Source organism: Patagioenas fasciata, chromosome 15, assembly GCF_037038585.1.
Source record: "Patagioenas fasciata isolate bPatFas1 chromosome 15, bPatFas1.hap1, whole genome shotgun sequence".
Classification (NCBI taxonomy): Eukaryota; Metazoa; Chordata; class Aves; order Columbiformes; family Columbidae; genus Patagioenas; species Patagioenas fasciata.
Window position 1 is genome coordinate 4,542,320 of NC_092534.1, and position 27,688 is coordinate 4,570,007.

The 27,688-nt window shown below is 56.0% G+C and overlaps 3 protein-coding genes across 5 annotated transcripts in view; 2 read left to right on the forward strand and 1 right to left on the reverse strand.

The window, feature by feature from the left end:
• The first annotated feature begins 5,310 nt into the window (after positions 1–5,310).
• Positions 5,311–9,556, forward strand: ARHGDIG (Rho GDP dissociation inhibitor gamma). Of its 2 annotated transcripts, XM_065850754.2 has the most exons (6): positions 5,316–5,577; positions 6,737–6,919; positions 7,919–8,002; positions 8,078–8,154; positions 8,851–8,914; positions 9,011–9,556. In XM_065850754.2, exons 1-6 carry the CDS (start codon positions 5,505–5,507, stop codon positions 9,208–9,210), a joined length of 681 nt encoding a protein of 226 aa, XP_065706826.1. In that variant the 5' UTR covers positions 5,316–5,504; the 3' UTR covers positions 9,211–9,556. The 2 variants fall into 2 exon arrangements, with proteins under 2 accessions (XP_065706825.1, XP_065706826.1); XM_065850753.2 differs by having other exon boundaries at positions 5,311–5,577; positions 7,919–8,154.
• Positions 9,557–9,559: 3 nt separating this feature from the next.
• Positions 9,560–15,222, forward strand: PDIA2 (protein disulfide isomerase family A member 2). Of its 2 annotated transcripts, XM_071814965.1 has the most exons (12): positions 9,560–9,910; positions 10,016–10,091; positions 10,532–10,738; positions 11,043–11,176; positions 11,244–11,381; positions 11,455–11,571; positions 11,649–11,774; positions 11,854–12,048; positions 12,398–12,518; positions 12,675–12,856; positions 12,948–13,034; positions 13,178–13,303. In XM_071814965.1, exons 1-12 carry the CDS (start codon positions 9,560–9,562, stop codon positions 13,256–13,258), a joined length of 1,815 nt encoding a protein of 604 aa, XP_071671066.1. In that variant the 3' UTR covers positions 13,259–13,303. The 2 variants fall into 2 exon arrangements, with proteins under 2 accessions (XP_071671066.1, XP_071671065.1); XM_071814964.1 differs by lacking the exons at positions 9,560–9,910; positions 10,016–10,091 and having other exon boundaries at positions 10,232–10,738; positions 12,948–15,222.
• Positions 13,845–27,688, reverse strand: part of AXIN1 (axin 1) — a 69,761-nt gene continuing 55,917 nt past the window's right edge. The window contains exons 6-10 of the mRNA XM_065850981.2: positions 24,761–25,314; positions 22,606–22,782; positions 21,190–21,435; positions 16,444–16,611; positions 13,845–15,599 (exon numbers count right to left, since the gene is read on the reverse strand). Coding sequence (XP_065707053.1) covers positions 15,473–15,599; positions 16,444–16,611; positions 21,190–21,435; positions 22,606–22,782; positions 24,761–25,314 — 1,272 coding nt within the window. The 3' untranslated portion in view covers positions 13,845–15,472. The remainder of the gene's footprint in view (positions 15,600–16,443; positions 16,612–21,189; positions 21,436–22,605; positions 22,783–24,760; positions 25,315–27,688) is intronic.

Sequence of the window (27,688 nt, forward strand, 5' to 3'; positions counted from 1 at the left end):
GAACAGAAGGGAAACAGTTGGAAGCCCTCCTAGTGAACATATAAAATAAAATAAAATAAAATAAAATAAAATAAAATAAAATAAAATAAAATAAAATAAAATAAAATAATGCAAATGATATGATCTACTCCTTTTTGCTCCTTCTTGTTGGGGCCCTTACTGATACCTCCTGATGTGCTGTAACTCACTGTTTAGTCATCTCAGAGCTAATTATACATCTACTCCTTAGTTTCTTTGATCCATTATTTTTATGAGAAACTGAAAGAGCTCAGTCTAGCAAGATATTCAAAGTAAAGACACCTTGTTCATGAGCTATAATTAACAAACTGGAGAGGAGATATCTGAGACTAGAAAATCTGAGAAAAAGACAAGAAAATTAAAATGAGAAGCCATGTGTAAAAAGTGGTCGGCCACATTCACGCTGAAAATAAAATCAAACCTAATGCAACTAAACACTAAGTAGACCACACACTGGTATTTTGGATTTATTGGCAATTGAGTCTCTGAATTCCAAAGCACAGGCAATTAGAATCCATGTAAGAAACACTGGCTGGAAAGCGTGGACTGCTATTGAGGTCAGAGAAGACAGGACTCTGGCTTCTGAATTTACCACCCAAAAAGATAAACTGCAATGGCTGGTAGGTTAGACCCACTACAAAACATACACATTCCATACTTTGCTAAAGTATCAAATGCCAATTACTTTTTTTAGCTGCTCAACCTGGTCATCAATACCTGCTCTGGGATCATTTGTTTTTCCTTTCACAGGAAAGATGCATTGACAGAAATTTATAACAACACGGACACATTCATGGTATTCAATGAAGATGTATTTTCTCCCCTCACTCTCACGTACCCTTTCCAAGGGATAAACCTCCATTTGGCTTGCATGGGCAGCTCAATTCAGTAGCCACCAGATTGCCTCCCAGCATTAGTTTCAGGTTCTCCATCTCTTCAGTTTACGACTCCCTCTCTGGACCTGGCTGTTTTGTGCCTTATTAAAACAACACGCAGTTCCCTCAAGTCCATGTCCTGATTTTATCTAAATGAATCAGCAGGCTTTATTTTGTTGATTTGCTCTCCTCTTGCAGCATGGCTTCATCATACCCTTATTCATGAAACAGAGATCATCTCCAATCCCAGAATGTCAATGTATTTTATCTCCTGCAGAGCTCAAAACATCAGTAGCGTTCTCAGTGTGATCTTAGAGCAGAGCTACATCGTTTCATCTTCTCTGGCTCTCGTTGCACTCATCCAGCCTCCCTGGCTGCGCGTGAGAACGCTCCCGGATGGCACAACGGTGAACTGGTTTCCAGATAGCTATTAGGGGCAGAAGACATTGTGACTAGAAAGTGAGGAAAAAGAAAGGCTGACACAGTTAAATCAGTTCCAAAAGTGACCTGTGGGACCTGTGGGTTACGGGAGTGTACAGATGGGGCAGCTCCCGGTGTCACCTAGACAGCCATGGAGACAAACTGCTCTGAAAGCCAGTAATAGCAGATGTCTTATTTCCACAGGACCCTTGAAAACACTACTTAAATCCACTGTAGAGCTTTGTGAATTGAAGTAGTGATGGAATATTATGAAACACTTGGAGATCTGATTCTTCTATGGAGGGAAAATGCCATCTTACAGGCCTTTTATCTTATGGTAAGAATTGTATCTTGCCTCAATATGCAAATGCTGGCAGCATCTTTTCATCTGCTTCCACAAGGGAGCAGCCAAGATTATCTGAACCTATCTACAGGTTTTAGCTGCTCTTACCAACTGCTCACAACATTTTAGGGCTTCTCACAAACCAGGTATAAGAAAAATTCCCCCAAAAAGTGAACTCAGTACATCTGAGAGATGAAAAGATCATCAATTCCAAATGTTACTATGCTACTGGACATCAGTGCATCCTGCGGCTGGGAGTTGTTCCATGTGTTGAAATACCTGAACTCCACTCCTGGCTTTGCTGCAGACCTTCTCGACCTTGGGTAAGTCATTCTGCTTTTGCTGTTTCTGCTCTAGTGCTTTGTTTTTCAGGTGAAAGATCCCTTGGGAATGGATGTATCTCACACCATGTGTTGAAATACCACCACCCTGAGCAGTAGGATCACAGTCCTGACTGGGCAGCACACTTCATTAGCAAAGACACATACTGCAAGTAAATGCTTCCTATCAGGACTTACTTAACAATTAAAGCTTTGAAACACATGCTTTTTTGCATCAGAATTATCTTTTTCGCTTGAAATTATGCAAAAGAAAAAATGTCCTGCACCTCAAGAGGTTTGGATTGATTTGTCACTGACACCCACAGGGACATGTTGCAGGGTCTGGTTCATACACTACCTGTCATCTTCCCGACTGCAGCACATTTCCAGCAGATGGGCTGGACTCTCTTGAGACTCCCGGCTATGTTACATGTCCTGATATAGCTGTGACAATTGTTCCTAATCATCTAGGATATCTCTGCTTCTTCTTTTTAATGTCTTCCGAGAAAACACAATCATCTGCATGTCTGCTTTCTGTAGTAATCTGACAACACAGAGCAGCAGTCCATATCATACCCCCTGTTTGCAGAGATTTTGCTCTGAGGTCAATGTTCTGCCTGGTAATTTGTTTTCCATCAATCTTTTTTTTGTTTACTGCCTAGGAAAAGTGTCTGTGGCAAACCCATGCTATGTCGTTAAAATCTGGGGAGTGTTAGTCAGGAAAGGGCACAGTCATTAAGCAAAATTATTGGTAAATATGTTAATCTCTCCCAAATGTACAATACTTTTTTCTTACTGTGACTTATGCATTATGAACATTACAACAGTTACGCATGGAAGAGGTACATACTTACACATCTCGAGATATCCTCTTATTCCGGTTCACTACAGGTGACTCCTAAAGACCCTAAGGGAGAAAGAAACTAGATTTCAAGGACATTTTGGGAAGATATCCTGAGAAACCTAAAAGCCTTTTCCTTCTGTGGATTACCATCCTGACACCAGAAGCTGCAGGTTCCTGGTTTAATGCTCCTTATGAAGACAGATAAATTGCAGACTGAACAGACGCAAGCAAAGTTTCACGATTAAATAGAGGAGTCAATGCACGGGAACAATCAATATATAAGAACAAAACTCTACTTTTAACAGGATCATTAATTTCATGGGTAGAGCAAAGTGCTTGTCCTTTAAAGGACTTTCTACTGTATATCACCTCCAAAGCCCAGGTGGTTATGAGCTTCCAGCACTTGTTTCCAAGGCCTAACCTTCAGCAGCAACTTTGGAGGCAACTGTTCTTTCTCCTTGAAGATCCCAATGACCTTGAGAATTTTAGTACAAAAATTACACCTTTGTTCATGCTGTAGTCTGTAAAAGCCATTTTAGTACTGATCAGGAGCTTTTAAACAAGACCCAAATAATTGGCACGTTGCTGGGACTTAATAAAAACATCAGTTGAACACATAAAAGCTCTGCAACTCATCTGCAGAAGCAAATGGTTGTAGCTCGCTGAGTTGGTCCCTAATATATACGCACAAATACCACCTAGAGGGAAGAGCAAGCAATAGCCGTTTTCTTCTCTGAGGTGTATGGGGCGTAAGCAGGTACGGGGGGTCCGGGCATGACCCCGAGGTTCTGGGGGGGGTCCCGACGTTGACGCCGACATCTCGCCTTGAAACGGATAAATTAACAGCAGAGTCAATTATACTCTTAATTAGCGTTCTTCTATTGACAGCGCTGGGGAGCTCTGGGGATCACCCTCCATGAGTGCTCCAACGACTGGATGTTCTTGCATTGCTTATATTCGCACAATTATTGCGTCTTAATTACAATTTTTAAGGATTTTTAGCACAGAATGTACCTTTACTAGGAAATTCTTACGTAAAAATGGATTTAGTTATTTATCGGTCTTTGCTGCCATCTAGTGGCTCATTACCGGTACCACAGTCTCTTTCGTGGGGGGCTTCTGGTGATCTTCTCAGGTGTCCCCTGATTGACCCCTCCATGTTCGCAGCTCTTCGAACTAGTGCTCACTTACATAAGTAATTGATTAGTTTCTTACTTACAATGCACCTATTAATTTCTAGTTAAACATAAGCTAAATACTCTGCTTCTAAACAATATGTCACTTAATCGTCTGCCCCTAGCTTGTCATGCAAGAGAATCTAAGGCTTGAAAAATACCCCTTCCTTTGGTGGGTACTTAGAAAGCATTCGTCATGTCTATTGATTAATGATGGGTACGTCCTTCGCAACTTAATCACAGTATACGTTAATTTGGCAGCTCCTCTTCAACCTGGGGGTCCGGGCATGACCCCCGTGTCAGGCCAGTGGTCCCATGGTGGTCCTGGCATTGACCCCGGCATCACGCAGGAGGGGTCCGGGCATGACCCGAGCGGGTCCCGGCTTAGACCCCAGCATCATGCTGGGAGGGGGTCCAGGCATGACCCGGGGTCATGTCGGCAGGGTGCCGGGGGGGTCCCGGCATCACGCTGGCGGGGGTTGGGGCATGAATCCAGAGTCACGCCGGTGGGATCCTGGCAGGTTCCCCGAGCTGAGCCCGGCATCATGCCGTGGGTGTCTCAGTATGACCCTGGGGTAATGCTGGCAAGGCCCTGAGGGTGTCCTGGAGCTTATCCGGCATGATGCTTTGGATCTGGGCATGACCCTGGGGACATGGCAGCCGCGGCTCCGGTACCCGGGACTAGCCCTTGCTCTGCCCACGGGCCCGACAGTCTGACCCTCTGGCTCCCGGTCCCCCCGGCCCGCGCCGCCCGGGGCCGCGGCTCCACTGGCCGGGTCGGGGGAACGTAGGGCTGGCCTCGGTCCCCCGGAGGGCTGAGCCGGTGGGCTGCCAGGTGCAGCCTGGGGGGAACCACTGTGGCAGTCCGAACGGTTGTGCGGGCAGGGTGTGGACAAGGTGTGGGCAATTCAGGCAGGGCGTGGGCAGGGTGCAGGCACCGTGTGGGCAGTGCGGGATGAAGTGCGGGCAGGGTGCGGGCAGCTCACTGAGGCTGCAGGCAGTATCCGTGCAGGGTGCGGACACTGGGGACAAGGTGTTGGCAGGCTGTGGGGCTGTGGGCACGGAGCGGGCAGCGCGGACCGGGTGCTTGTCGGGCGCGGGCAGGCGCTGCGCGGCCGCGCACGGCGGATGAGCTCACTGCAGTCTCACCGCACATGAGCGGCGGGGCTGGAGCCGCCCGGCGCCGAGGGGCGGGGGCGGGCGGGGGCGGGCACCGGAGCCGCCGCGTCTGCGGGAGCCGCCGCCGCCGCCCCGCCGGGCCGCGCCGGGCAGCGCCGGGGAGCGCAGCGGGGAGCGCCGGGGAGCGCAGCGGGGAGCGCCGGGGAGCGCAGCGGGGAGCGCCGGGGAGCGCAGCGGAGCAGCCGGCACCGCCGAGCGCGGCGGCAGCGGGCGGGAGGAGCGCGGCCGCGGGACCCGGAGGAGCCGCTGAGATCGGCAGAGCCGCACCTCGGGCCCCGGCAGCGACCTCCCCGCCCGGCCCTGGGGGCGCTGGGCCCCTCCGGCCCGGCCATGCTCGGCCTGGATGTGTGCGAGGCCGGCGGGCAGCTGCTGGAGCTGCTCTGGCTGGCGCTGTGTTACCGAGGTGAGCGGCGGCCGGGCCGGGGGAGTGCGTCCCCGCAGCGGGAGGGCATCGCCCGGGTGCCCCGGGGATGGGCATCGCCTGGGGGCGGCGGGGTGGGCATCGCCCTGGGGGGATCATCGTCCCGGGTCCCCGACAGGTGAGCATCACCTCGGGTACCATGTGCGTTCAGGAGTGAGCATCACCCCAGGCCCAGGGGGACGAGAGCATCCTGTAGGGGCGGGGGACCCTCCAGCCGCTGCCTCTGCCACCTTGCAGCCTGACCTGTGGCACCCAGCACCCGCCACTCTGTCCTGACACCCACGGGGTGCTGGGCGAAGCCCTGGGCGGGTGTATCCCTGGGCTGGGAGCCAGCGTGGCCCGGTGCCGCATGGTGTCGTGCCAGCTGGGGTGCTGGGGCCTTTGCTGGGTGCCCAGAGGTGCAGCAGGGCCACTGCTCCATGCCCCAGTCACTGCCACTGGCCCGGGGACCTGCACAGCTGACCCTGTGGCCCCAGGGGCTCAGCACAGTGGGACCCTGCCCTGTGCTGTGTCCCCAGGAATGGGGTTTCCAGGGCCTTTGGGGAGCTCAGTGCTTGCAGTCAGAAGGGGGTGGGAGAGTGATGTAGTGGGCAGGGCAGAGTGAGGGGCTATGGGGACATTGCCTGTCCTTGTGCCCCCTGGCAGCCTGCCACCCACCAGAACCACTGTTTGCCCCAGAGCTGGCTTTTTTTCCCTGCAGCCACTGGTGGTTTGGGTTGGGACACGGGGCTGGTGGCTTCCCTTTGGAGTTGGAGGGGACCATGGGGCAGTGACAAGGACCTCTCCGGGTGATGGGGCATGAAGGACACCTGCAGGCCATGGTGGGCTGCAGGCACCCCCCAGGCTGTGCACACCACGGAGGCATCAGCTTGTCTTGCTCCATGACTCTGCGGAAATGAAGCTGGTGGCAAAGCCTCGGGTCTCAGCTGTGCCACCAGGCCCTGGGGATGTGGACCCCAGCGGTGTCCCCATGGCCCTGAGCAGGGGCACAGCTCACCTACCCACAGGGGATTGCCCACATCCAACTGTGGCATCTCTAGCTCACCCACCCCCTGCCCACAAGAACCAGTGTGTCACAGAGTGGGGGTGTCCCCTGGGGTGTCCCTGGGGTGGCAGGACTGCCTCTGCCTGTCCCCTGCAGACATCATGGCTGACAAGGAGGGGGTGATGCTGTCACTGGAGGAGGAGGAGGATGCCGACGTGGCCCTGGCATACAAGACACCAGAGAAGAAGAGCCTGCAGGAAATCCAGGAGCTGGACCCAGGGGACGAGAGCCTGCGCAAGTACAAGCAGGCGCTGCTGGGCGCCATCCCTGCTGCCGTGGGTAAGGCTGGGGACTGCCCACTACAGCTGGGCACCCAGGCACCCTGGCACCCAGACCGGGTGATGCAGCCTCAGGGGGTTCAGGGAGCTCAGGCATCCTCAGCACCCATGGGGCATCCCCAGTAGGGAGGGCACATCCTGACTGGCATCGCCCACGGGGGCAGCCTGTGCCCTCCGCCTGCGCAGGGACCCTGGCATCCCCCTGCTGACAGGGTAACGGCTGCCCGGGGACCCCGGTTACCTTGGTTACGGGATCACCGCTGCAGTTTCCATAGGAACGGTTACAGGGGACCGGGAAATTCATTGGGATGACAGAGATGGAGCGAGCAGCTGCGGGGGCTGGGATGGCACGGCTGTCGGTGCCCAGACAGTGTCCCTTGCTCCCCATGGCACCTACAGAAGCCACCTACCCCAGCCTGGTGCTGCCCTCAGTGTCTGTGGGGCCTGGGCCATCCTGGGGTGCTCCATGGGCCCAGGACCTCTGTGTGGTAGCTGATGGGTGCATGAGGATTGGGGGAGTGTTGTGCAAACTGGTGAGGCTTTGTGCAAACCAGTGGGGTGCATGAGGTGTATGCAAGCTGAGGGGGTGTGCAGGCTGATGGGGTGCAAGTGGGCTGGTGGGGTGCAGGTTGGGCTGGTGGGGTGAATTAGGCCAGTGTCTGCCTCAAAGGATGTCTTTACCTGCATGTGCTGCCTTGTCTTCTCCACTCCTCTTGGCCTATGCCAGGAGCATTGCACCCAAACCGGAGCTACCTGTGGCTGAGCCCCTTCAATGTGTTGTTACCCCAAAGGCCAAATTTGGGGCTGGCCTGAGGTACCCCTGGTCTCCTGCACCCTGCCTGGCATTCGCTGGCTCACAATGCCTCCACCATGGCCACTATGGCCCGTCGTGCCATTACAGGGGGCATGGGCAGCCCCCCGGCTGCACTGGGATGGAGGTGCCAATGGCAGTGGGATGGGCACAGGTGGGTAAGGTCTGTGCCCTGCCACTTGTCCCTAGATGCCAGCGTGCCCAACGTGCAGGTGACGAGGCTCACCTTGATGTGCGAACAGGCACCCGGGCCCATCACCATGGAACTGACAGGTGAGCGGTGGGGCCACCCATGGGAGGAGGAAGGGGGCAAGGGGTGCTGGGCTGATGGGCTGTCTCCCCACGCAGGAGACCTGGAGGTGCTGCGGGGCCGAGCCTTTGTGCTGAAGGAGGGGGTGGACTACAGGGTGAAGGTGTCCTTCAAGGTGAGGCGGATGCATGGTGCCCTGTGACCTCTGGCTGGGCATGGCCTTGCTGCCCTTACACCCCAGGGTCCCTGCCCCAAAAGGTCCCTGTTGCCCTGGGTCCCTGCCCTCACACCCTGACCCATGGTGTCCTTACTCCCCCTGGATTCCTTTTCCATGTGTCACTGCCCCACAGGATCCCTCCTGCCACCCATGGGTCTCTGCTTCCCCATTGTCCCTGCTGCCTTGGGGCGTCCCTGCCCCACGCCCCTCACCCCCAGGGTCTGTGTCCCTGCCTACCCTGGGGTCTCTGCGCTCCTGGGTCTCTGCCACCTGGGGAGTCCTTGCTGCCTTCAACATCACTGATGCTTGATGGTCACTGCTACCTTGGGGTCTTTACCCCTCTCAGGGGTCTGGGCCACCCCTGGGTCCCTGCCCCTCTTAAAGGTCCCAGCCACATTGGGTCCCTGCCTTTCCCAGGGGTCCCTGGAGGTCCCTACCCCTCCCAGGGGTCCCTGCCTTCCCAGGGTTCCTGTCCCTTTTGGGTGTCCTTGCCACCGTTGATGCTGCTCAGTGCCCGACCCTGCCCAGGAGGCTGGACCCTGGCGGGTCAGTATGGGGCTTTACAGGTGGGTGTCCCCAAGGCCAGGGGTCCCCAGGGCGGGGAGCACCATGCCATGGGGCAGCACCCATGGTGCCTTTGCTCTCTATCTGCAGGTGAACAGGGAGATCGTCTGTGGGCTGCGGTGCCTGCACCTCACCTACCGCCGGGGCCGGCCAGGTAAGTGGGGTAGGGGGTCTGGGTTTGGTGGGGGGGTGGGGGGGACATGCCACCCCGGCCTCGCTCACCCATCCCCCTTCTCCCCTTCTTGCCCAGTGGACCGCGATGTCTTCATGGTGGGCAGCTACGCACCGCGGGCCGAGGAGTATGAGGTGGTGACACCAGCGGAGGAGGTTCCGCGGGGCTGGCTGGCGCGGGGCTCCTACCACGTCCGTTCCCTCATCACCGACGATGACAAGACGGAGCATCTCTCCTGGGAGTGGGGCCTCTGCATAAAAAAGGCCTGGGAGGACTGAGCCCCCATCACACCCTGGTTTCCCCCCACCGCCAGCTCGGGGATGTGGTGCCTGCCATCCTGGGGGGACCCCTCACCGGCACCACAGTGCTTGCCCCGGTCATGTGAAGGGTTCTGTGTGGGGGGTCCCTTAGCGAGTGGGCACCCACAGTCGTGGTCTTAGCAACCAAAGTTATTTTTAATTGCTGGTTTTTTTTTTCAAACACTGACGCCCACCTGGTCCTCGCAGTGTCCCCATCGCTGGGCCCAGGGCCGTGACCCTGCCGTGGCGGCACCGTGCCCAGCTGCCCACCCGGTCGCAGGCTGTGCTCTTCCATCGCCATTAAACCCTACAGACTGGTCTCTTACTGATGTGTCTGTGCCCCCATCGCCTCTGTCCCGCTGGCAGGGCAGGTTCTGCTGTGGGGACAGGTGGCTGGAAAACAGCCACCTGGTCCTGCTGCCTTATCGTTGGTGCCGGGCAGCCAGTAGCGAAGGGCCACGAGCACCAGGGGAGCGGCACCACCTGCCCTGGGGCCCTTATCTGTGTCCTCCCCCTGGACATTGGCTTTGGCACCATGCAGGGCTGGGGAACCCGGCTGGTTTGGCTGCTGGCACTGGCTTGGCTGTGCCTGGTATTGGGGGGCGAGGGGGAGGATGGGGAGGTGGTGGTGGAGGAGGAGGATGAAGCACTCTCGGACGAGCTTGGGGAAGAGGACGACGTCCTGGTGCTCCATGAGCACAACTTTGCCCGTGCCCTGAATGAGCACCAGCTGCTGCTGGTGGAGGAGGATGATGAAGCACTCTCGGACGAGCTTGGGGAAGAGGACGACGTCCTGGTGCTCCATGAGCACAACTTTGCCCGTGCCCTGAATGAGCACCAGCTGCTGCTGGTGGAGTTCTGTAAGTGTCCCCGCTGTGGGCAGGAGTGCAGGCAGGGGCGTGGGGTACAGGGCAGGGGTGCAGGTGCAGAATGGGGCAGAGGATGGGTGCAGGATGAAGGTTGGGTGGTGTGGGCAGGGACAAGGCTGTGTGGGTCAGAGGGGCACAGGGCATGGCATGTGACAGGGCAGGGGTGTGGGGCATGGAACAGAGACAGGGACTTGGAGCAGGGACACAGGCAGAGGGATAATAGGGATGTAGCAGGGATGGGGGACACATGGTGGGTGTGTGGGACATGGGCCCTGGTGCAGGGGACGTGGACAGGGGCACGAGCTGGAGCCCAACAGGCTCATGCAGCCATTCTGTGCCCCAGCCACCCACTGAGCCCACCCTGGGAACCAGGGACACCCCAAAGCTGTCCTGGGGCCGTCCCTACTGCCAACACTGTCCACTGCCTGCAGACGCGCCGTGGTGCGGGCACTGCGAGCGGCTGGCCCCGGCCTTTGCCCAGGCAGCCGCCACGCTGAAGAACGAGTCCAGCCTGGCACGGCTGGGCAAGGTGGATGCCACGGCGCAGAAGGCCCTGGCCAGCGAGTTTGGCGTCACTTCATACCCCACACTCAAGCTCTTCCATGACGGCAACCGCACCCACCCCCTCGCCTACACCGGTATGGTTGTGGCACTGCACGGTGACCGTGGCATCCATTGTGCGGGATGCCACGATGGGTGCTGGGGTGGGCTGGCATGCAAAGACAGGTGGCAGGGGGTGATGATGGGAAGGGTGGCAATGTCCTGGTGGGGAGTGCGGGGTGGTGATGGTGGGCAGGTGACAGCATGGCAATGGTGCATGGAGTGGTGTTGGCAGTGCCGTGGTGGTGATGGCAGGTGGTGCTGGGGGCAGAAAGTCTGTGTGGCAGCCCAGTGAGGGGTGGGTGGCCGGGGTGACCACGAGGACCCTGCCCTGCGTGGCAGGCCGTATGGACGCTGAGGGCATCGTGCGCTGGATGCAGCGTCGGGCCGGCCCCAGAGCCACGCTGCTGCAGGACACCGACACCGCCGCCGCCTTCATCAGCTCCCAGGATTTGGTGGTCATCGGCTTCTTCAAGGTGGGCTGTGGTGAGTGGGGGCTGGATCGGGGCCGTGGCCGTGGCTGCTCACAGGGCGGCTGCACAGGACCTGCAGGGCCAGGCAGCCCAGGCGTTTTACGAGGTGGCCGGCGAGGTGGTGGACGTGCCGTTCGGAGTGGCCGAGGCAGCTGAGCTCTTCCAGGTGTATGGGCTGTCAGCCGACACTGTCTGCCTCTTCAAGAAGGTGAGGGGGTGGCAGGGGGGTGGTGGGGCTGTCCTGGTGCTCCCCCAGCCCTCACCAGCCCTGGCCCCGGCAGTTCGACGAGGGACGGACAGACTTCCCCGTGGACCCAGCCCGGGGGCTGGATGTGGCTGAGCTCACCCAGTTGCTCCGCGTCCACAGCCTGGAGCTGGTGATGGAGTTCACCAACGAGGTACAGCCCATCCCCATCCCTGTTCTGGACTCACAAGGGCCATGTTCCCCTGCCCTCACCTTCCTCCTCCTCCTCAGACCTCTGAACAGATATTTGGTGCCAAGATCCCCCACCACATGCTGCTTTTCCTCAACAAGTCCTCACCGGTGCAGCTGGCACTGCGGGATGGATTCCGGGTGGCTGCCGGTGCCTTCCGGGGCAAGGTGAGGAGATCCCATGGTGGGGACATGGAGGGGTGACCATGGGGCACCCCAGCCTCAGTGTCACCCACCTCCTGTTCAGGTACTCTTTGTGGTGGTGGACGTGACTGGGCACGGTGCTCACGTCCTGCCCTTCTTCGGCATGACACCTACTGACGCCCCAACCCTGCGCTTGGTCAAGATGGAGAACAATCACAAGTACCGGATGGACCAGGACGCCTTCTCGGAGGCGGCCATCCGCACCTTCGTCCAGGCGGTGCTGGATGGAAAGGTGAAGGTGAGGGATGCAACACGGTGCCAGCTGACACCAAGGATGCTTCCTGGTGGTGAGCGGTGGGCTGTTAACTCTGAGGCCTAATGATGGCAGTTGTGTGGTGAACACCAGCCACCTGCTCGCTGATGCTTGCGCTGTGAGGCCTGAGGATTTGGGGGGGGTTTGTTGTGGGACAGGAATCAGGAGACTGTTGATATGGAGGCACACAGGGATGGGATGGTGGCAGAGTTGGTCTGAAAGGCAGCACAGGCGCGCTGTTGGCTACAGGCTGGGGTCCCCCTGTTCCATACTGTGCCCATGGGGCCCTGGCAACACTCACCCCAGGCTGTGGCTGTCCTGATTGTCCCCACAGCCCTACCTGCTGAGCGCGGAGCCCCCCGAGGGCTGGGACACACGGCCCGTTAAAGTCCTGGTGGGGAAGACCTTTGAGCAGGTGGCGTTCGACGAGACCAAGAACGTCTTTGTTAAGTTCTGTAAGTGCCAGGGCTGCCTGTGACCCTCCCCAAGCTCTGCACGGGACTCGGGCCCCCACTGTGACACCCCCAGTCACGTTCCCAACCCCTGCCCAGCGGATGCTGCGCCCTGACCCCGGCAGAGCCCCGATCCCCTGGTTTGTGCCCGTCCCGCAGACGCGCCGTGGTGCTCCCACTGCCAGGCCATGGCAGCCGCCTGGGAGGAGCTGGGCGAGCGCTACAAGGACCACGAGGACATCGTCATCGCTGAGCTGGATGCCACGGCCAACGAGTTGGAGAACATCACCATCAATGGCTTCCCCACCCTGCACTACTTCCCTGCGGGGCCGGGCAGGAAGGTAAGTGGGGGCATCTGCAGGGCCACTTTGGCTCTGCTAGCACCTGGGAAATGAGGTCACCCCTCATCTCCATTCCATCCCACGGCTGCAGATGGTTGAGTACAAGAGCACCCGAGATGTGGAGACCTTCTCAAAGTTCCTGGAAAATGGGGGGACGCTGCCCGAGGAGCCACCTGCAGTGAGTGAGGTCCCCCCACACCAGGGCCCCCCCATCCCAACACAGTTCCCAGCCGTGGTTGGGCGGGATCAGCTCCTCTGGGATGGGGACAGGGACAGGCAGGGGGTGTGTGTCTGTCCATGCCTCACCACCGTCTTCTCCAGGTGTCCCAGACCCCCGAGAACAGCACAGGCAGCAAGGAGCCGAGTTCGCTTGGGACGGCCGAATCCCGGGATGAGCTATGAGCCCCGTCCCACTCGTGCTCCTGCTATAAACCACCTGGAAACGATGCGGGCTCTGTGTGTCTGTGGCTCTGCCGCACCGCGGGGTGCACGTTGTGGAAACAACTCTGTGTCCTTGGGGACACAGCAGAGCCAGCTGCTGGTGCAAAGGTGATGGGGGGACCAGTTGGGGTCCCTTGGTCGTGGCTCCCAGGCAAGCTCTCCCACCACAGGCCTGGACTCCAGTCGTCTGCCAGCCCCAGGGAGCCCCAGGAGCTGCTGTCCCAGCCATCATGGGGCTCGCCACGGTCAAGCCTGGCTTGCAGCCCCTGGGACCCCCCCAGCTTCTCCCAGAACACCCTGTACTGTCCCCTCTCCCTGGGCTTGTTGATCCCAGATCCTGGGCAATTTCTTTGAGGGCAACACCTTGGTCCCCCTGGACCAGGACCGGCCCAGACACCCCTCAAGGGAGCTCACAGACACCCCAGCCCCACCACGTGCCCAAGCCCACAACCAGGGCCCTTTGCCCAACCCACCCCATCCTCCACCACCCCAGCTGGCTGCCAGGGGCCTGGGCATCTGCTCAGCGGGGAAGGAAGAAACCAGCAGGCAGTGGGACATGGTTTTATTTCAACTTATCCAAGTACCTTTGAAAAGATCATTGTACAAGCCAGCACACGAGAATGCAGAGGAGACGTCGCCAGAGTCGCGCGGCCACTGTACATATTTACAGGGGACCCCCTGAGTAAAAAAGGGGGAGACGGAAATCCCGGGCATGTTAACAACCTCACCAGACACAACACCATCAGAACTTAAAAAAAAAAAAGGGGGGGGGGGGAAACCGCTCATAACGCTCTTCCCGGGCTGAATATGATTGTGGATTTTGTTGGATGTCATGTATAGGCTAGTCTCAGAACCGTAATTTTAAAGGCACTCGGTGACATGTACAACAGGCTGAGTCGTGTCCCAGCGCAGTGCCACAGGGGCCCCAGCAGCTCCAACGCACCACCGCAGCTGTGAGCAGCGCTGGGCAGGGAGAGCGCCGATGTGGAACCCCCGGCTTCAGAACCCACCCCAGTTTGTGTGGGTGGGTGAGCGCTGGTGTCTGAAGGAGCGGGGAGAGGACAGGGCCTGCAGCCAAATAAGCCCAGGAGGCTTCCCCGGGTGCTGGCTGCCCCATGGGGTGACCTGGCTCTTCACAAGCCCCACGAACTGGCACCAACACCTGCCTTGCACTCGGCAGTGGCCTGCAGTGCCCTCACATGGCCTCTCCTGAGACACAAGCCAACAAAAGACAGAGGACTCATAAAAGGATGGGTTTTGTCCTCACACTGTCTCTTCAGTTCCCTCCCCTACCAAGTTTCTCCTAAGGGAGTTCCCTGACCGCAGCTTGGCGCTGGGGGCCTGGGCATGTCTGTGCTGGGGACACAGGTACCGGCCCTCTGCAGAGACACAGCACCCTCCTGGGGGGTGAACCCTTCTCCAGGGGCAGGGTACATATGGGGGGACACCAGTGTGCAGGTCACGGGACACCAGCACCCAGCCTGCCGCCCTGGCTCCTCGCCAGTCCTCGCACTGGGGGGAACCCCCAGCCCCAGAGCTGGCACCGACCCTTCTATCCCTCAGGGATTTACTTGGTCATAAGAAAGCTCAGGAGGGAAAAAAAAACCTCATCCTACCATGTCCAGCCGCTGCGGCTGCCAGGGCGGCGAGAGACCAACTTGTTCCAAATGGCTCAATAGTCTTCAGAGGCCAGCTGGGACCACAGACCCTCCCGAGCGGCAGCGCTCCGAAGCCACCCACGCCGGGAAGCAGGGCAGGGTGAAGTGAAAGCGAGGAGCAGACGGAGTCTGAGGGATGGCTGTACACTTTGGGCACATTCTGCAGTACCTGTATGTTTTACATTTACATAAGAGCACTGTGACATTGGAAATATTTTCCTTTTATTACAATATATCAAAAATATGCAGCTTTAGTAAACAAGGTCATATTACACTTTCTAATGCACTGTACAATGCTACATTACACTTATAGTCGGTATGGAGAGGGAGCCCAGGCTCCCACCGGCAGGTTTCTGGGGTGAAACGTCACCCACCGGCAGCCCGGAGCTCGCCCAGGTCAGTGCCGGAGTTGGCTGTGTCCTCCAGCACCCGTGGCAGTGGCACTGCCAGCATCCGCCCCAGGCCCTCTCCTCCGGTCCCGGAGTCTTTCACAGTCCTGTCCTCATGCCATGGCACCCTAGTCGATCTTCTCCACCTTCCCGATGATCTTTTCTTCGAAGATGGGCAAGATGGTGTCATCCTCCCGCACCTCCTCAAAGACCACACCACAGTCGAACTCGTCACTCACTTTCTTAAAGTAATACCTGAAAAAAACAGAAACATGGGAGACAGGACAAAAAAGAGCAGGTGAATGGTCATGGGGATACCACGGTCACCAAACGTGGGTACAACTCCCTTCCATGCCCCTGAGCTCATGGTGCATGGGGAGCGGCTCCCCCTGACATGGAGGCAACTGCAGCCACACTTTTGCCCCTGCCCTCACCCAGTGAGCAAACCAGAGCGATCGGGATCTGTGTTGGCACGTTCAGAAGCTCCAGCCCTGAACCCAAGCCCATTCGGAGCTCTCCCAAAAGCAGAGGCTGGAGACACTGATGATGCTGGAGTGTTTCTAGGCAGGCTTCTCTATGGCAGCTCCACTTGGAAGGGGGAATTTGGAGAGCTACATGTCCCATGCCTGGCTGCTTTGGGATTCAGGCAGGACCCAATCTTCCTATCCTCGCTGGAGGAAAGTCTGGGAGGAGCTGAAGTGGCTCTGGAAATCGGGGGGTTCCTCACAGCATCATTGACCACCGGTCTGACACTGCTCCTCACCAGCCCAGGGCTTTGTGAGGGCCCCACAGGGCAGCTCAGCAGCTTCTGCTGAAGTTGCAAACTGTGATGCAAGACATTTCTGGTACAAAACCCAACCTGCCCCGACCCTGTAACCTGCCTCTTCAACAGCCTTGGCTATACTGCCACATCCCCACTGCAGCACAACTAGCAGGAGCCGTTGTGGAAGGCTGTCAGGACCTCCAGGAGCTCCCACTCTACCTCCACCACACTCTTTTGCCTTGGGAGGGGCAACACTGCCATGTCCTGGCAGCAGCATCTGCCAGGGGTTGCTGACAGTTTGCTGGCACCACACCGCACACAGGGAGCAGCCTTTACCTGTAGTTCCCTTTCTTGGTCAGCAGCTCCTTGAACTGTCCCAGCGTCACCACGCGCCCTTTGACGAGGGTGCGGTAAGGGATCGGCTCTCCGCAGAAGTAGTAAGCAACCACGATGTTCTCGCATGGCTGGGACGCTCCACTGCCTGGTCTCTTCTGGGGCTTCAACCTGCCGTGCAAAAAATACAAGCGACCTGCTGAGTGTGGGTTCTGGGGTTGCCCAGGCCAGCAGTGGGTGTCAGACCCCACCAGAGGTGACAGAAATGGGCTGGAGGAACTTCAGTGTGGTCCCTGAACACTCTTTGCTGTGACCACCGGCTCTCTTGGCACACAGCTGCACACTGAGGGTGGTGAAGTAGCAAACAGCACTTGGAAAGGCTGGATGAGGCCAGGCTGCCGCTACAAGGAGGGCACAGGTTCCAGCTCAGCCCCTTTGTGCTGAAGAAACCCAGCCCCGGGCCCTGAGAGGGGATAGAGTCACCGGTGAGCACCCCAGCCAGGGCAGCAGCCAGGGCAGCAGCCAGAGCAGCAGCAGCACGCTCCTCACGCACACCGAGCATGCCTGGGGACCGTAACGCAAACACTGCTCAGACTACTCAGGATTATTGCTGCCGTGGCCAAAACAGCTCGGCACGGCTTTCTGCGGACCTACATCTGCCGGGCTGCGCAGCCAGAACCGCTCCTGCTCCTGCAGCTCCCCAGGCACCTCTCCCGGTGCAGAGAGAGGTTGGAGGGGATGGAGCTCCCAGCGGGACGTGCCCTGGAGGCTTCGCTATCTGGACAGAGTAGCGAGGCAGCCACCATCCCCAAAACCTCGGTGACTTTAAACCTCCCGTGTTTTCCTGACTCTCAGGATGTTGGTCTGGTCTCTGCTTCCAGCCCACACACTGGGGTTCTGCTACATGGTGCCATCACTAGACCAAAAGTGTCAGCCCAGTCCTAACCCCATTTTGAGAGGCTGACAAAATAGCAGTATCAACACTCAGGGTACTTTGCCCTTCTGTGAAGCCTTTCATCTGGGGTGCTGTAAATGCTGCACAAACACTGGAGCAGCCTACGCAAACTGGCAACTTGGCATTTGTGGTCTGAGCCAGAGGCAGCCCTCTCTTTCAAAGTCACATACAGCAAATTCGGCAGCTTTTAAAAAAATATTTTAAAAGCATGCTGGATAAAAAAGATAATTTTGTATTTACATGACTGGAAAGTTGCTATAAAAAACAGAATTTGCCAAGCACATGAGGTAATCACAGTTTTGGAACTGACGCTGACCCTAACCTTTAAACACCGGCTTGCGGGCAGAGCCAACAAGACCAGGTGCTATCTTTTCGTGTCTTTCTAAAGGCATGAGAGGTCTGAAGTTCAGCTGAACAACCCTCCTGGTTCCTGTTCTGCCTGGGAGACCTTTGGAGAAGAAGCAGCGCCCTGAGAGGTGAGGGTCCGCTCCTGGTGCCAGCAGAGCCCCCGGAGCCGCTCCCATCCCCATACCACAGCACAGGATGCCCTTTAGCTAGAAAAACATTAAGGAATTGAGTCATTCTTGGAAAAAAAAAAAAAAAAAATGAGGCATTTAAAGGAAAAATGGGTCATAAATTCAGGCAGATTCTGTGAACTCTGCGAGCCAAAGTTAATTGAAGGGGTTTGGAAAACCTCAGGGTCCCTGAGCTTCTCTTTAATCCTGCTAGAAACAAGTTGTGACTGAGAGAGCGCTGTTGCACACCCGGGGATGTGGGGACAAACCCCCGCGCCCTGTGCAGGCAGCACAGCCAGGGCTGCCCTTCTCCTTCACCCGGGGAGATGGACAGGACACCCCCAAGCTCTGCTGCGCTCAAAGCAAGAGGGGGACCGTGCTAGCAGCTGGGAGCCTCCTTCCTCCTCCTCCTGCCAATGTATCCCTGAAAAGTCATTTCTGAACGTGCTCAGCCCAGTTTCAGTGCTCACCTCTTTCCAGAGCAGAGATGTGTCTGAAAATCATGCCCAAAAGCAGAAACTCTGCACTGCTCCACAGAGCGAGAGTTAAAAATACAGAATCACCAAAAATGTGATTTTCCAAGAGCTCCTCTCAAAAGAATGAGACAACACAACCGCCTTCACTTTCGTCATCGCCAAGAGATCTCCTGAGAGCACGGTTTACCCAAACCAGACCCTCTCTGGGCCCTGCCTCATTAAGGCTTCCACCTGCACCCATCTCCTGGCAGCAGTGTGACCCAGAAACACAGCCAGGTACCACCACCCTGCCCTCCCGGGATCACCCCCCTTGCTGCATGTGTCACAAGCACAAATGTTCTCCAGCACAGAAACTGCAGCCCCCGCTCCATCTATTGCATCTGCACTTCACCACCTTCCTGATTTCTTGGCCGCATAACCCAGTGGTGCTGTGACAGGGACACAAAGTCTGGGCACCAGCTCGGTCCAGTTCAGCCCAGGGGCTGGAGAGCTCTGGAAAGCCTGAAATGCATGCAGCAGATGTCACCTCGGGAGGTGTCCCAGCTGCCAGCTCTGCTCCTCTTCCAGGCTCAGCCCAACCCAATTAATTCCCAACTGAGCTCAGGCTAATGTTCACTGCTGGCAAAAATCTATTCTCTGAAGAGCTGGTAGTAATTACTTCATCTAGCTGTGAACGTAATTGAACTGCGACACTGAGCTACAGAAAATGGCTCAAAACCTCACTGTACATGGAAAAACCTGATGGTCACTGGGACACCAACGCTGGGCACACTGGATCTGCCAGTCATTCAGTACCAGACACGTAACCCTGCATTGCTAGCAGCAGCCAGGTGGCTATCTCAGACATCGGTGGCCCTCCAAACACTGCAGAACAGGGAGAGAAAGGCTTTTTCTGCAACGGAAGTGTGGTATCTGAAATAATATTTACAACTGCCAGTGCAGGCACTGCAGATACCTCCTGTATTTCTGACGGGGCGGTGCTGGGTGGGAGCGGGGCTGCTGGCCCCCCGGCAGGGCACAGGCAGGGATTTGGGGAAGGGCGCTGCTGGCCAGGGCTGTGCCAAGGAGAGCGGCTGCTGGGCCGGGTAACCGTGCTGGCAAGGTCAGCTTGGGCACGCAAAGCCGGCACGCTGCGTTCTCCTCCCGCAGCCAGCTCAAGCTCAAGGACAGCCCCGGGCCCACCTCCACCTCTCCTGCCAAGGCCACCGCGCTTCCCTGAGGCTGCTGACAAACTTGAACACTGGCTCAAATTTCCCAGAGCTCTCCAAAGCTCCCGACTGAAATAAATGTTTTTTTCACAAGCTCCCCTCTCCATTTCTCCTCTGCTCTCCAAAGAGCCGCGGGATCTGTTTTCAGGCAGGCTCCTGTGCCAACCACAGCAGGAGCTCTCTACGAAGCTGCTGTCTCAGGTGTACTCCAGCCAGAGCACCCAATCCTGCCAAAACCCAGCAGAGAGATTTCAACACCCCAAAATCCCTGGGGACCACTGCATCCATTCTTGCCTGCTACTTGGCACAGGCATATTTGCTTTTCATGAGCAGTTCCCCACCGGCAAACACAGCTCCCTGGCTTTCCCTGCATGGGGCACATCGGGGGACCCTGTGTCACCAGGAGAAGAGCTGGACCTTGTGGGGAGGCAGAGAATGCAGAGCAGCCCAGTGTGTGTCCTCCTGCTGGTCTGCACCGCACCTACCACAGTGCCACGGGATTCTTACAAAAGCTACACTTACAATACATGCCAAATTAGTACTAGAGTATTAATTGTATATTCATTTAGCCCAGGTTGATGTTTCCAAAGTGCGTATCTGCATCTAGACTTTTCTGGGGAAGGTGCATGAATTTCATATGACTATAACCGACTCTACTAATAAAGCCTATTTAGTTATACCAACTGAAAGGTAGGACAAATAAACTTGGCTTACCCTGACTTGGCAGAGCCCTCTAATTACCTGGCTTTCAATCAGTGCTCTGATATAAATACACAGAAGTCTGCTACATGGTCACTGCAAGCAAAAATAATCGGAGCTTGGCAATTAACAGAGTTTCTTTCTAAAATCACATTCGTATTTCTAAGAGTCAGATGTCAAAGTTTCAAGTTCTCAGAATACAGCTATAAAGCTGTGAAAGGTTTTTAAGGCACTAAGTGCTTTTAGCTGTTAACAGTAATTATTTAGCACTTCCAAAACGCTTTTCATCTGAGAGCTCCATGTGTCTGGTGAACAACCTTCCCTGACACTTAACACAGGAGCAGGAGAATTTGCTCTGCAACAGGCAGGAGCTGAGTCCCAGAAAGACGCAGTGACCTGGACAGGGCCATGCAGCCACTGCTGCTGCAGCAGGACACAGGGATGCGAGAGATGCAGATAATGAGCAAAAATATCTTGTCCTGCACTTAATTTTGCTGCGTCATGCTGAATTCTGCTCCTACACCAACCTTTGAAACCATTGTACACGTGTGAATGAGTGGAGAGTCAGTCAGCTCTCCCATCCCATGTCCCTCCAGACATGTTCCCCCTGCCCAGCCTCTCCTCAGGCTCTCAGCAGCCCCTTCCCCACCCTCCCATGGGCATTTCCAGCCTCTCCAGCCACAAACCACAAGCCCAGGCCCTCATGGTGGGTTTTGGCATTTGCATCACCACATCAGAGGGACTGGGACAGATTTCTCTCACCTCCCTGCTCAGGCTTGCATGCAGTTGATGCTGGGAGCTGGAGACCAGACCAGAGTGGACATCTCCTTTAGCTGCCCACCTTCAGAACAGTACCCCCCTTTCCTCCCATGCACAACCGGACCGTATCACCATACCTTTGTTTAAGGGGAAGTTTTCCAGCCCTTTTTTCCTCTTCCTCCAACCTCCTGCGAGCTTCTTCCAGCTGGGTGAGTGGGTTGGGAGCTGGATTGGGCGGCATGGTAGGATCTTGGATGAAGGGGTGAGAAGGCTGGACGACGTTCCGGAGCTGAGCGCTGACCCATGGATGCACCGCAACAGGTCGCTCGATGGAGAGGGGTCGGACCATATCATGGGACAGCTGCTTCTTAGCACCTGAAGATCTGCACACAAACACAAAGGTTTTACATGGACCGCCGGGTGGCTCTGCTGTGGTGCACTGTCACTCCTAGATGGACCAGCTGCTCCTGCAGCTGCACATGGGCACAACTGGAAGTTCCTTACAGTACAGCTTCCAAGGAGAGGGGACCACCATCCACCTCTAGAGGAGATTTCAGGACAGCAAGTCCTGAGACATCAGGGTGAGCAACCCAACCCTGACACAAAGTGCACAGGTTTGTTTAAGGGCTCTCATCAAGCATACAATACATAAGAATAAAACCAGCAAAATGCAGCTCCACCATTTGTGACACTGCTCCAGAAGACGCCCTCCCAGGCTGGGAGCCTCTCCATGGGCCGCTGTTCGGCAGCTCCAGGAAAGGGTACGTTGCAGGGATGCGCTCGTCCTTCCCCATCCCCAGGGGCAGACTCTGCTGCCGGGCTCCTTGCTGACCTGGCACCGTCCGTGGCTCTGGCGCTCGGCCTCAGCTGCCCACAGTGCAACCCGCCCTGGCTTCCACTGCCCAGCATGGAAGAAACCACCAGCAGTTCCACCACTCAGTGCCACTGCACCAGTGGGGACAAGACCCCAGACCCCTCTCGTTGGCACCCAACAAGCTGGTTTTTGCCAGAGCCTGACCAGACTGTGACTGAGGATCTGTGCCTGAGGATCTGTGCAGCTCCAGAGAGATTCCTGAGCCAGCTGTGTCCTCAGCTCTGCTCGAGGCAGGCGAGGCCAGCCCAGAGGATGTTCCCAGCAAGCTGAAACGCTGGTCAACCCTGAGCCACGCTGAACTGCTGCCTCAGGACCCATGACTCCAGCACAGTAGATTCTGCATTTCTATCAGCATCTTGCAGGAGTATTTACAGACAGCAAATGCTTAAAGGAATAATCCTGCCTACTGCACGCTGTGTTATCCACCTTGGAACCACAGCAGCAATTTGTGAGATTCTCCTGGGGCTGCAACCCTCCCCTACCACAACCACAAAAACAGCCCTTACAGCCCCTGATCAATCCTCACTCTCCAAAGTGCCTAAACCCTTGTGTCTGGTGAAGTCTTGTCTCCCCAAGGTCTCCAGGAACAAGGCGGAGTGCCAGACAGTCCAGACACACGTGCCCTGTGCAGGGGACACAACACAACAGTGTGAAGACCCCTCGCCCTGCCAGCCCTTACCCATGGTTTGTTTTCTTATGCCTGCTGATCTCCTTCTCTCCTTCTATGATCCACTGAAGGATCTTCTGGTTTCTCTCCACGTCTTCAGGAGATCCTGGCATCTCATAGTTGGCACCATCACTTTTCCCTGAATCAGTCTTCTTAACATTTCTTTTTGAGAGGAGACTTGCTTTCCCGCTGCAAGAACAAAGCTTGAGACATTAGCGTTTTGCCTAAGCCAAACCACCACAGACCGTGGCAGAGGATGGACACATCTATCTCCAGACTTACTCAGCCCTGCCAGGGTCTGGTGCTGCCTGAGGCGGTGGCCCTGGCTGCCCTGCACAGCCCCCTGGCTCTACCACAGCTCAAACCAGCCATGCCGTGGTTGAGGCTAAAGCAGACTGGCCAGACCCAGGCACAGCGGTTTCTCCATCCAGCAACCAGCTACAGAGCATGAGGTTCATTCTGGGGCTGCAATCCGTCAGCTGCCTTTCTGTGCCAGACACTGTTTGAAACTTGAGCCCTTTCTTAATTCGCTGACACCCTGAACTGCTGATTTGTCGTGCCCAGCATCCACTTCTCACCCTGACTTGAACTGAGGCTTCACATCAGAGTGGAAGATCACACCGCAGCAGGGTGGAAGCCCAGCCACGTCAAACACGGTGGCCAAACGGGCTCCAGGTAGCAGCTGACATTCCAGCCCTGCTTATGGCTGCAGGAACAGCTCCTGCAGAAGCCCCTTGCCCACACGCAGGCCCACGTGCCCAGCCGGGCAGCCCCACGCTCATGAGGCCATGCAGAATTCACCCATGCTGACCCGTCACAGCCTGTGGCTTCATGGGACCACCCTAATCATCCACCCACTTCACTCCATAGGACCTTCCCTCCATACAGGAAAAACAACCTTAACACCACAGAGGAGCAACAGGCCCCCAGGCAGCTTGGCTGACTTTTTAGGGAAAAAACCTGGAGAGAGGTTGCTGAAGATCTCCTAAGGCAGAGTAAACTGACAGCTTCTCTGCTTCTCCCCACATGAGACCTAGCAGGTATCAAATTAATTTATCCAGAAGCACGTTTTCAGTGCAAACCAAAAAAACGACCTTTTTCAGCAGGTTGTAATAAGCCCAGAGACACAGGCACAGCCACGGGGGTAGGGGGACAGCAGCCCAGCTGGGTTCAACAAGGAGCCAGACCAGCCACCACAGGGTGGTGCCAAACAAGACTGTTGAGATGCAAACTCTTGTCTTGCACAGCCCCTAATCTGTCAGGAACTGTGAATTTGTGCCAGAGGAAGTAAAGCTCTGAATATGCTCTCTTAAATTCCCCTTAATATGTGCTGTAGTCCATGCTAGAGAGGGTCCTGTGTCTAGACGGGGCTTTGGGTTGACCCAGCATGGCCAGACTCATGCTCTGTTGAAGCAACAGCTCTGAACAAACAGGGAAAATTTAGGCATCATCCCCAATGATCCCACCCCTGGTATGCTGCAAAGCATCACCCCAAACTCAGCAGCTGGGGGAGCTGGGGTGAGCACAGCTCTCCCCTGAGGCTGCTCCCTCTCAGCAGAGATGGGATGCAGGAATTCAAAGGGCGAAGGGAAGAGGGACAAAAGGCCGTAGGGCATCTCTATGTCTTTCTGGGGCAGACGGTTCCCTGCCCCAGAGAACGTCCCCTCAGAACAGGGTGCCATGGCAGCACCACAGCGTCCACTGCTTCGACAGAAGAGAAAGGAGCTTTTCTGGTGAGTGGGTCAGGCCTTGCAATATGGAGAGAGTTTCTGTCCTGTCACGAATACCTGAGGAGAGTGGTTACCCAGACCCCGAGGCACAGCTCTATACTTAGCAACTCCTGATACATGGGGAAGCAGACCAGCATCTGCAATTTCTAAGCACCTCCACTCCTTCAAGGAGCAGAAAACCTACATTACAACTAAGGCCATTAAAAACCCTGGTTAGAAGGTGTCTTTCAGCACCAGATCACAGACATTAAAAGGGGTCTATAAAGGTCATCAGGGAACATAGCCATTTCTAAAGAGGAAGAGCAGTGGGCAGCCCTTAAACCATTTCCCAGCACAGGCTTTAACGAGAAAACGTGGTTTAACCACCCTGTTTCACTGGCACGATACAGCCCATTTATGAAAGAGCTTCCTAGAGAAGCCACAGCTTTGGGACTCACCTGTAGCCTAACGAGTCCATGGGGACAGGGCCCATGCCCAAGTTTTCAGTGTAGTTTCGTGACTTTGTTGCATAGTTATGTGAATCTACATTCCAAGCAAAGCTGTTCTGCACTCGCTGAGTGGCCTCGGCCTCAATCTGCTCTTTTGGTTTCATCACGCTGTGGTGATGGATGTGGTGGTAGACATGTTTATGGTGGTATAAGTTAGCTGCATCCAGTTTCATTCCTGATTTTGTTGCATGCTTGCCATGTCCTGGAGGAATTGTTCCTAGTGTCCCTGACAGCTTTCCTAAGTGGCCGCTTTCTGGGGACCGTGGCTTAGGAGAGTGGCGGCCAGGTCCTGGAGACTGGCAGCCTGGTGTTTTCATCACACGCTGGACATGTTCATCGAGGATGCTTTCTGGGTTTTCTTCATGAGCATCTCTCATCTGCATCCCAGTGCAGCCCATCTCAGAGTAACGAGGAGCAAAATGATGAAAGGCTTGGGCGGAAGGCATCTTGTGGCTAATGACTGAGGGACCAGAAGAGATATCTGCATCCTCACCTTCTTCTTCCTGCAAGAAACACAAGGACAATCAGAGAATGACAGGAGGGTGGCAGAAGGGGTCTCCAGTCCCACCTCCCGCCCGCAGCCAAACCTTGAGGGGGTCAGGCCTGGCTTTGTCCCGCCAGATCTTGCAAACCTTCAAGAGGGAGATCCACCAGCCCTCTGGAGACCCGTCCCAGATTGTGCCACCCTCCTGCAGAACATTTCCTGATGCTCCATCCAAGCCTGTGCAGTGTTGCTGACACCGAGCAGAGCTGCTCAGGTCCCTGTACCTGTTTTTTGAGCCACCATTAGCAAGGGTCTCCACATGTTACCTGAAGAGACTGAGGCAACCTCCGACAGGGAGCCCACACATAACAACCAGGGTTTACAGATGCAGCTTTCTGACGAGCGTAACAACTCAATCGGATGTATGAGCAGGTAGAACCTCACCAAAAAGCTCCCTAAGTCCCTTGAAGGTGGTTCTGTAACAACCAGCAGCGGAAACACAACTTACCGCATTGTACCTGTGACTTCCTACGAGCCCTTGGTAAGGCACCACTTCAAAGCCCATCAGAAGAAGCCCAAAGTTACAGGATATGTGGCAAAACCGTTCTTGAGTCAGGCGACACCAGGGGGGTTCTCACCCGAACAACTATTTCACAAGGCAAAGCCAACAGCGGGTTTGTAACAGGAAGGGGCAACTGAAGGTCAACAGCTGCATGAATGGTTTTGAAAATCAAACATCAGTTTCTCCCGGGCATGCTAAGGCTGGAGGGAAGCACTTCACACAGATCAAGAAACGAGTTGGAACTAACTGCTTGTTCTTGTAGTTCACAACGGTCCAGGACACGCTGTTAGCAGCTCTTAAGTCCTTGCCAGGAAGAATAAAACTCCTCCATGCTGACAGCCACAGTTTTGATGCTGACAAACTATTTTACACTCCAACATAAACTCAAATATTTATGAAGTTTCTCTATTGGAAGTCAGGATTCCTATTCTTTTTAATTACACAAGCAGGATTCCAGTGAGTCCTTTAATCCCGCTCTCTTTTCCTCCTTTGGCACAGTAAAGAAATGAGTTGCAGCACAGGGCATCTCTGCCCGGCCAGACAAATGCACCTGCTAGAAAACACTGACTCCCATCAGATTTGCCTGTCAGATGTCATCATCCATCACTTGCTAACCAGCTTCAAAGTCTCCGCTGCCAACCACCAAGCAAGAAAGCAAATAACAGACTTCCTCCCAGTGTCACACTGGGGGATTCAAACTTGAGCCAGGGACAATGCCAGGCTTTGGAAGTGCCAAAGGCGTGGGCGTCGCAAGCCTGAGGGGTGACCTGATGCCCATGTCTGGAGGGGATACATCACTTTCTAAGTAAATGGCTTTGAAGAACTTCAGAGGCACATTCAGTCTGTCACACTGCAGCCTGCCAACCACCATCCCTGGGCACCTCGCTCAGGGAGAAAATGAAGCATGTACTGACTAAATCCCCACCACTGGGGTAAGCGTTTATTGCAGTTTATGAAAGCTGGAAGACTGAGGGAAGGAGATGGGTGCATCGACTCACTCTTGGTTTGCATCGGCTCAGCTCATCTGTGTCACTGCACAGGAGATCTGGACCCCAGGCAGGAGCAAGTGCTGCTGGGGCAGGGGGTGTGCATGCAGCCCCAGGACAGCTGGCTTCTCTCTCCCCCAGGTGCTGGTCTCAGCCTCGCACTGGGTAGGAAAGACCCAAGAGTAGAAGATAATGGCAGCTAATGAAGAAATCTGGGTACCTAACCCAAGCTGATCTCTCTTCTTGAGCAGGGCAGAGGCCAAAGGTTTGAGTCAAGGCTACAGATACCAGTTCTGCTAAATCTGTTCACTGTTCTTAGTCTGCAGTGGCAAAAACAAGAAATGGCATGAGGTCGGGGCAGCCCAAGCTGGGACTGTAAGGCGGGAGTTTGGACACGGCAGAGCTGCGCCGTGTCTCCGCCGCATGCACCGGTGCATTGCTGGGTGCTGCTTGCCCGGTTACCCAGCTGCAGCCCCAGCCCAGCAACGCAGCCACAACCCCCGCTCTCACCGACCCTGCCCGCGCCAGCCGCTGCCCAGCCTGCCCCCCGAGCACCCTCGCCCTGCCTGTGGTGCAGAAAGGGGAGACAAGACAATGCGAGGACCAAGGAGGCACATGCAAACCGCGGCGTTTTACACCGAAGGAATCGGCGGGGCTGGGGAGCCGCCTCCTCCAGGGACTCGGCTCTCCCCGACACAGGGCTGGTGGGAGCTCCAGAGTCGTGTTTCGGCATCTCACTGCGGTGAGCCGGGCAGCCCCGGGTGCCATAACCACTAGATGGTGCTTGGTTGACATAATACTGTCAGAAAGCTCTTCCATCCGGGAGCGGCAGCGAGAGAGATGCA

What these genes read in the sequence shown, in the direction of transcription:
- ARHGDIG (XM_065850753.2), top strand. Translation starts at nt 5,505, where the DNA reads ATGCTCGGCCTGGATGTGTGCGAGGCCGGCGGGCAGCTGCTGGAGCTG. An exon ending in GCTGGCGCTGTGTTACCGAG is followed by an intron (nt 5,578 to 6,736) that starts GTGAGCGGCGGC and finishes TGTCCCCTGCAG; the next exon opens with ACATCATGGCTGACAAGGAG. An exon ending in CGCCATCCCTGCTGCCGTGG is followed by an intron (nt 6,920 to 7,918) that starts GTAAGGCTGGGG and finishes ACTTGTCCCTAG; the next exon opens with ATGCCAGCGTGCCCAACGTG.
- PDIA2 (XM_071814964.1), top strand. Translation starts at nt 10,348, where the DNA reads ATGGTGGGTGTGTGGGACATGGGCCCTGGTGCAGGGGACGTGGACAGG. An exon ending in TGATGGAGTTCACCAACGAG is followed by an intron (nt 11,572 to 11,648) that starts GTACAGCCCATC and finishes CCTCCTCCTCAG; the next exon opens with ACCTCTGAACAGATATTTGG. An exon ending in TGCTGGATGGAAAGGTGAAG is followed by an intron (nt 12,049 to 12,397) that starts GTGAGGGATGCA and finishes TTGTCCCCACAG; the next exon opens with CCCTACCTGCTGAGCGCGGA.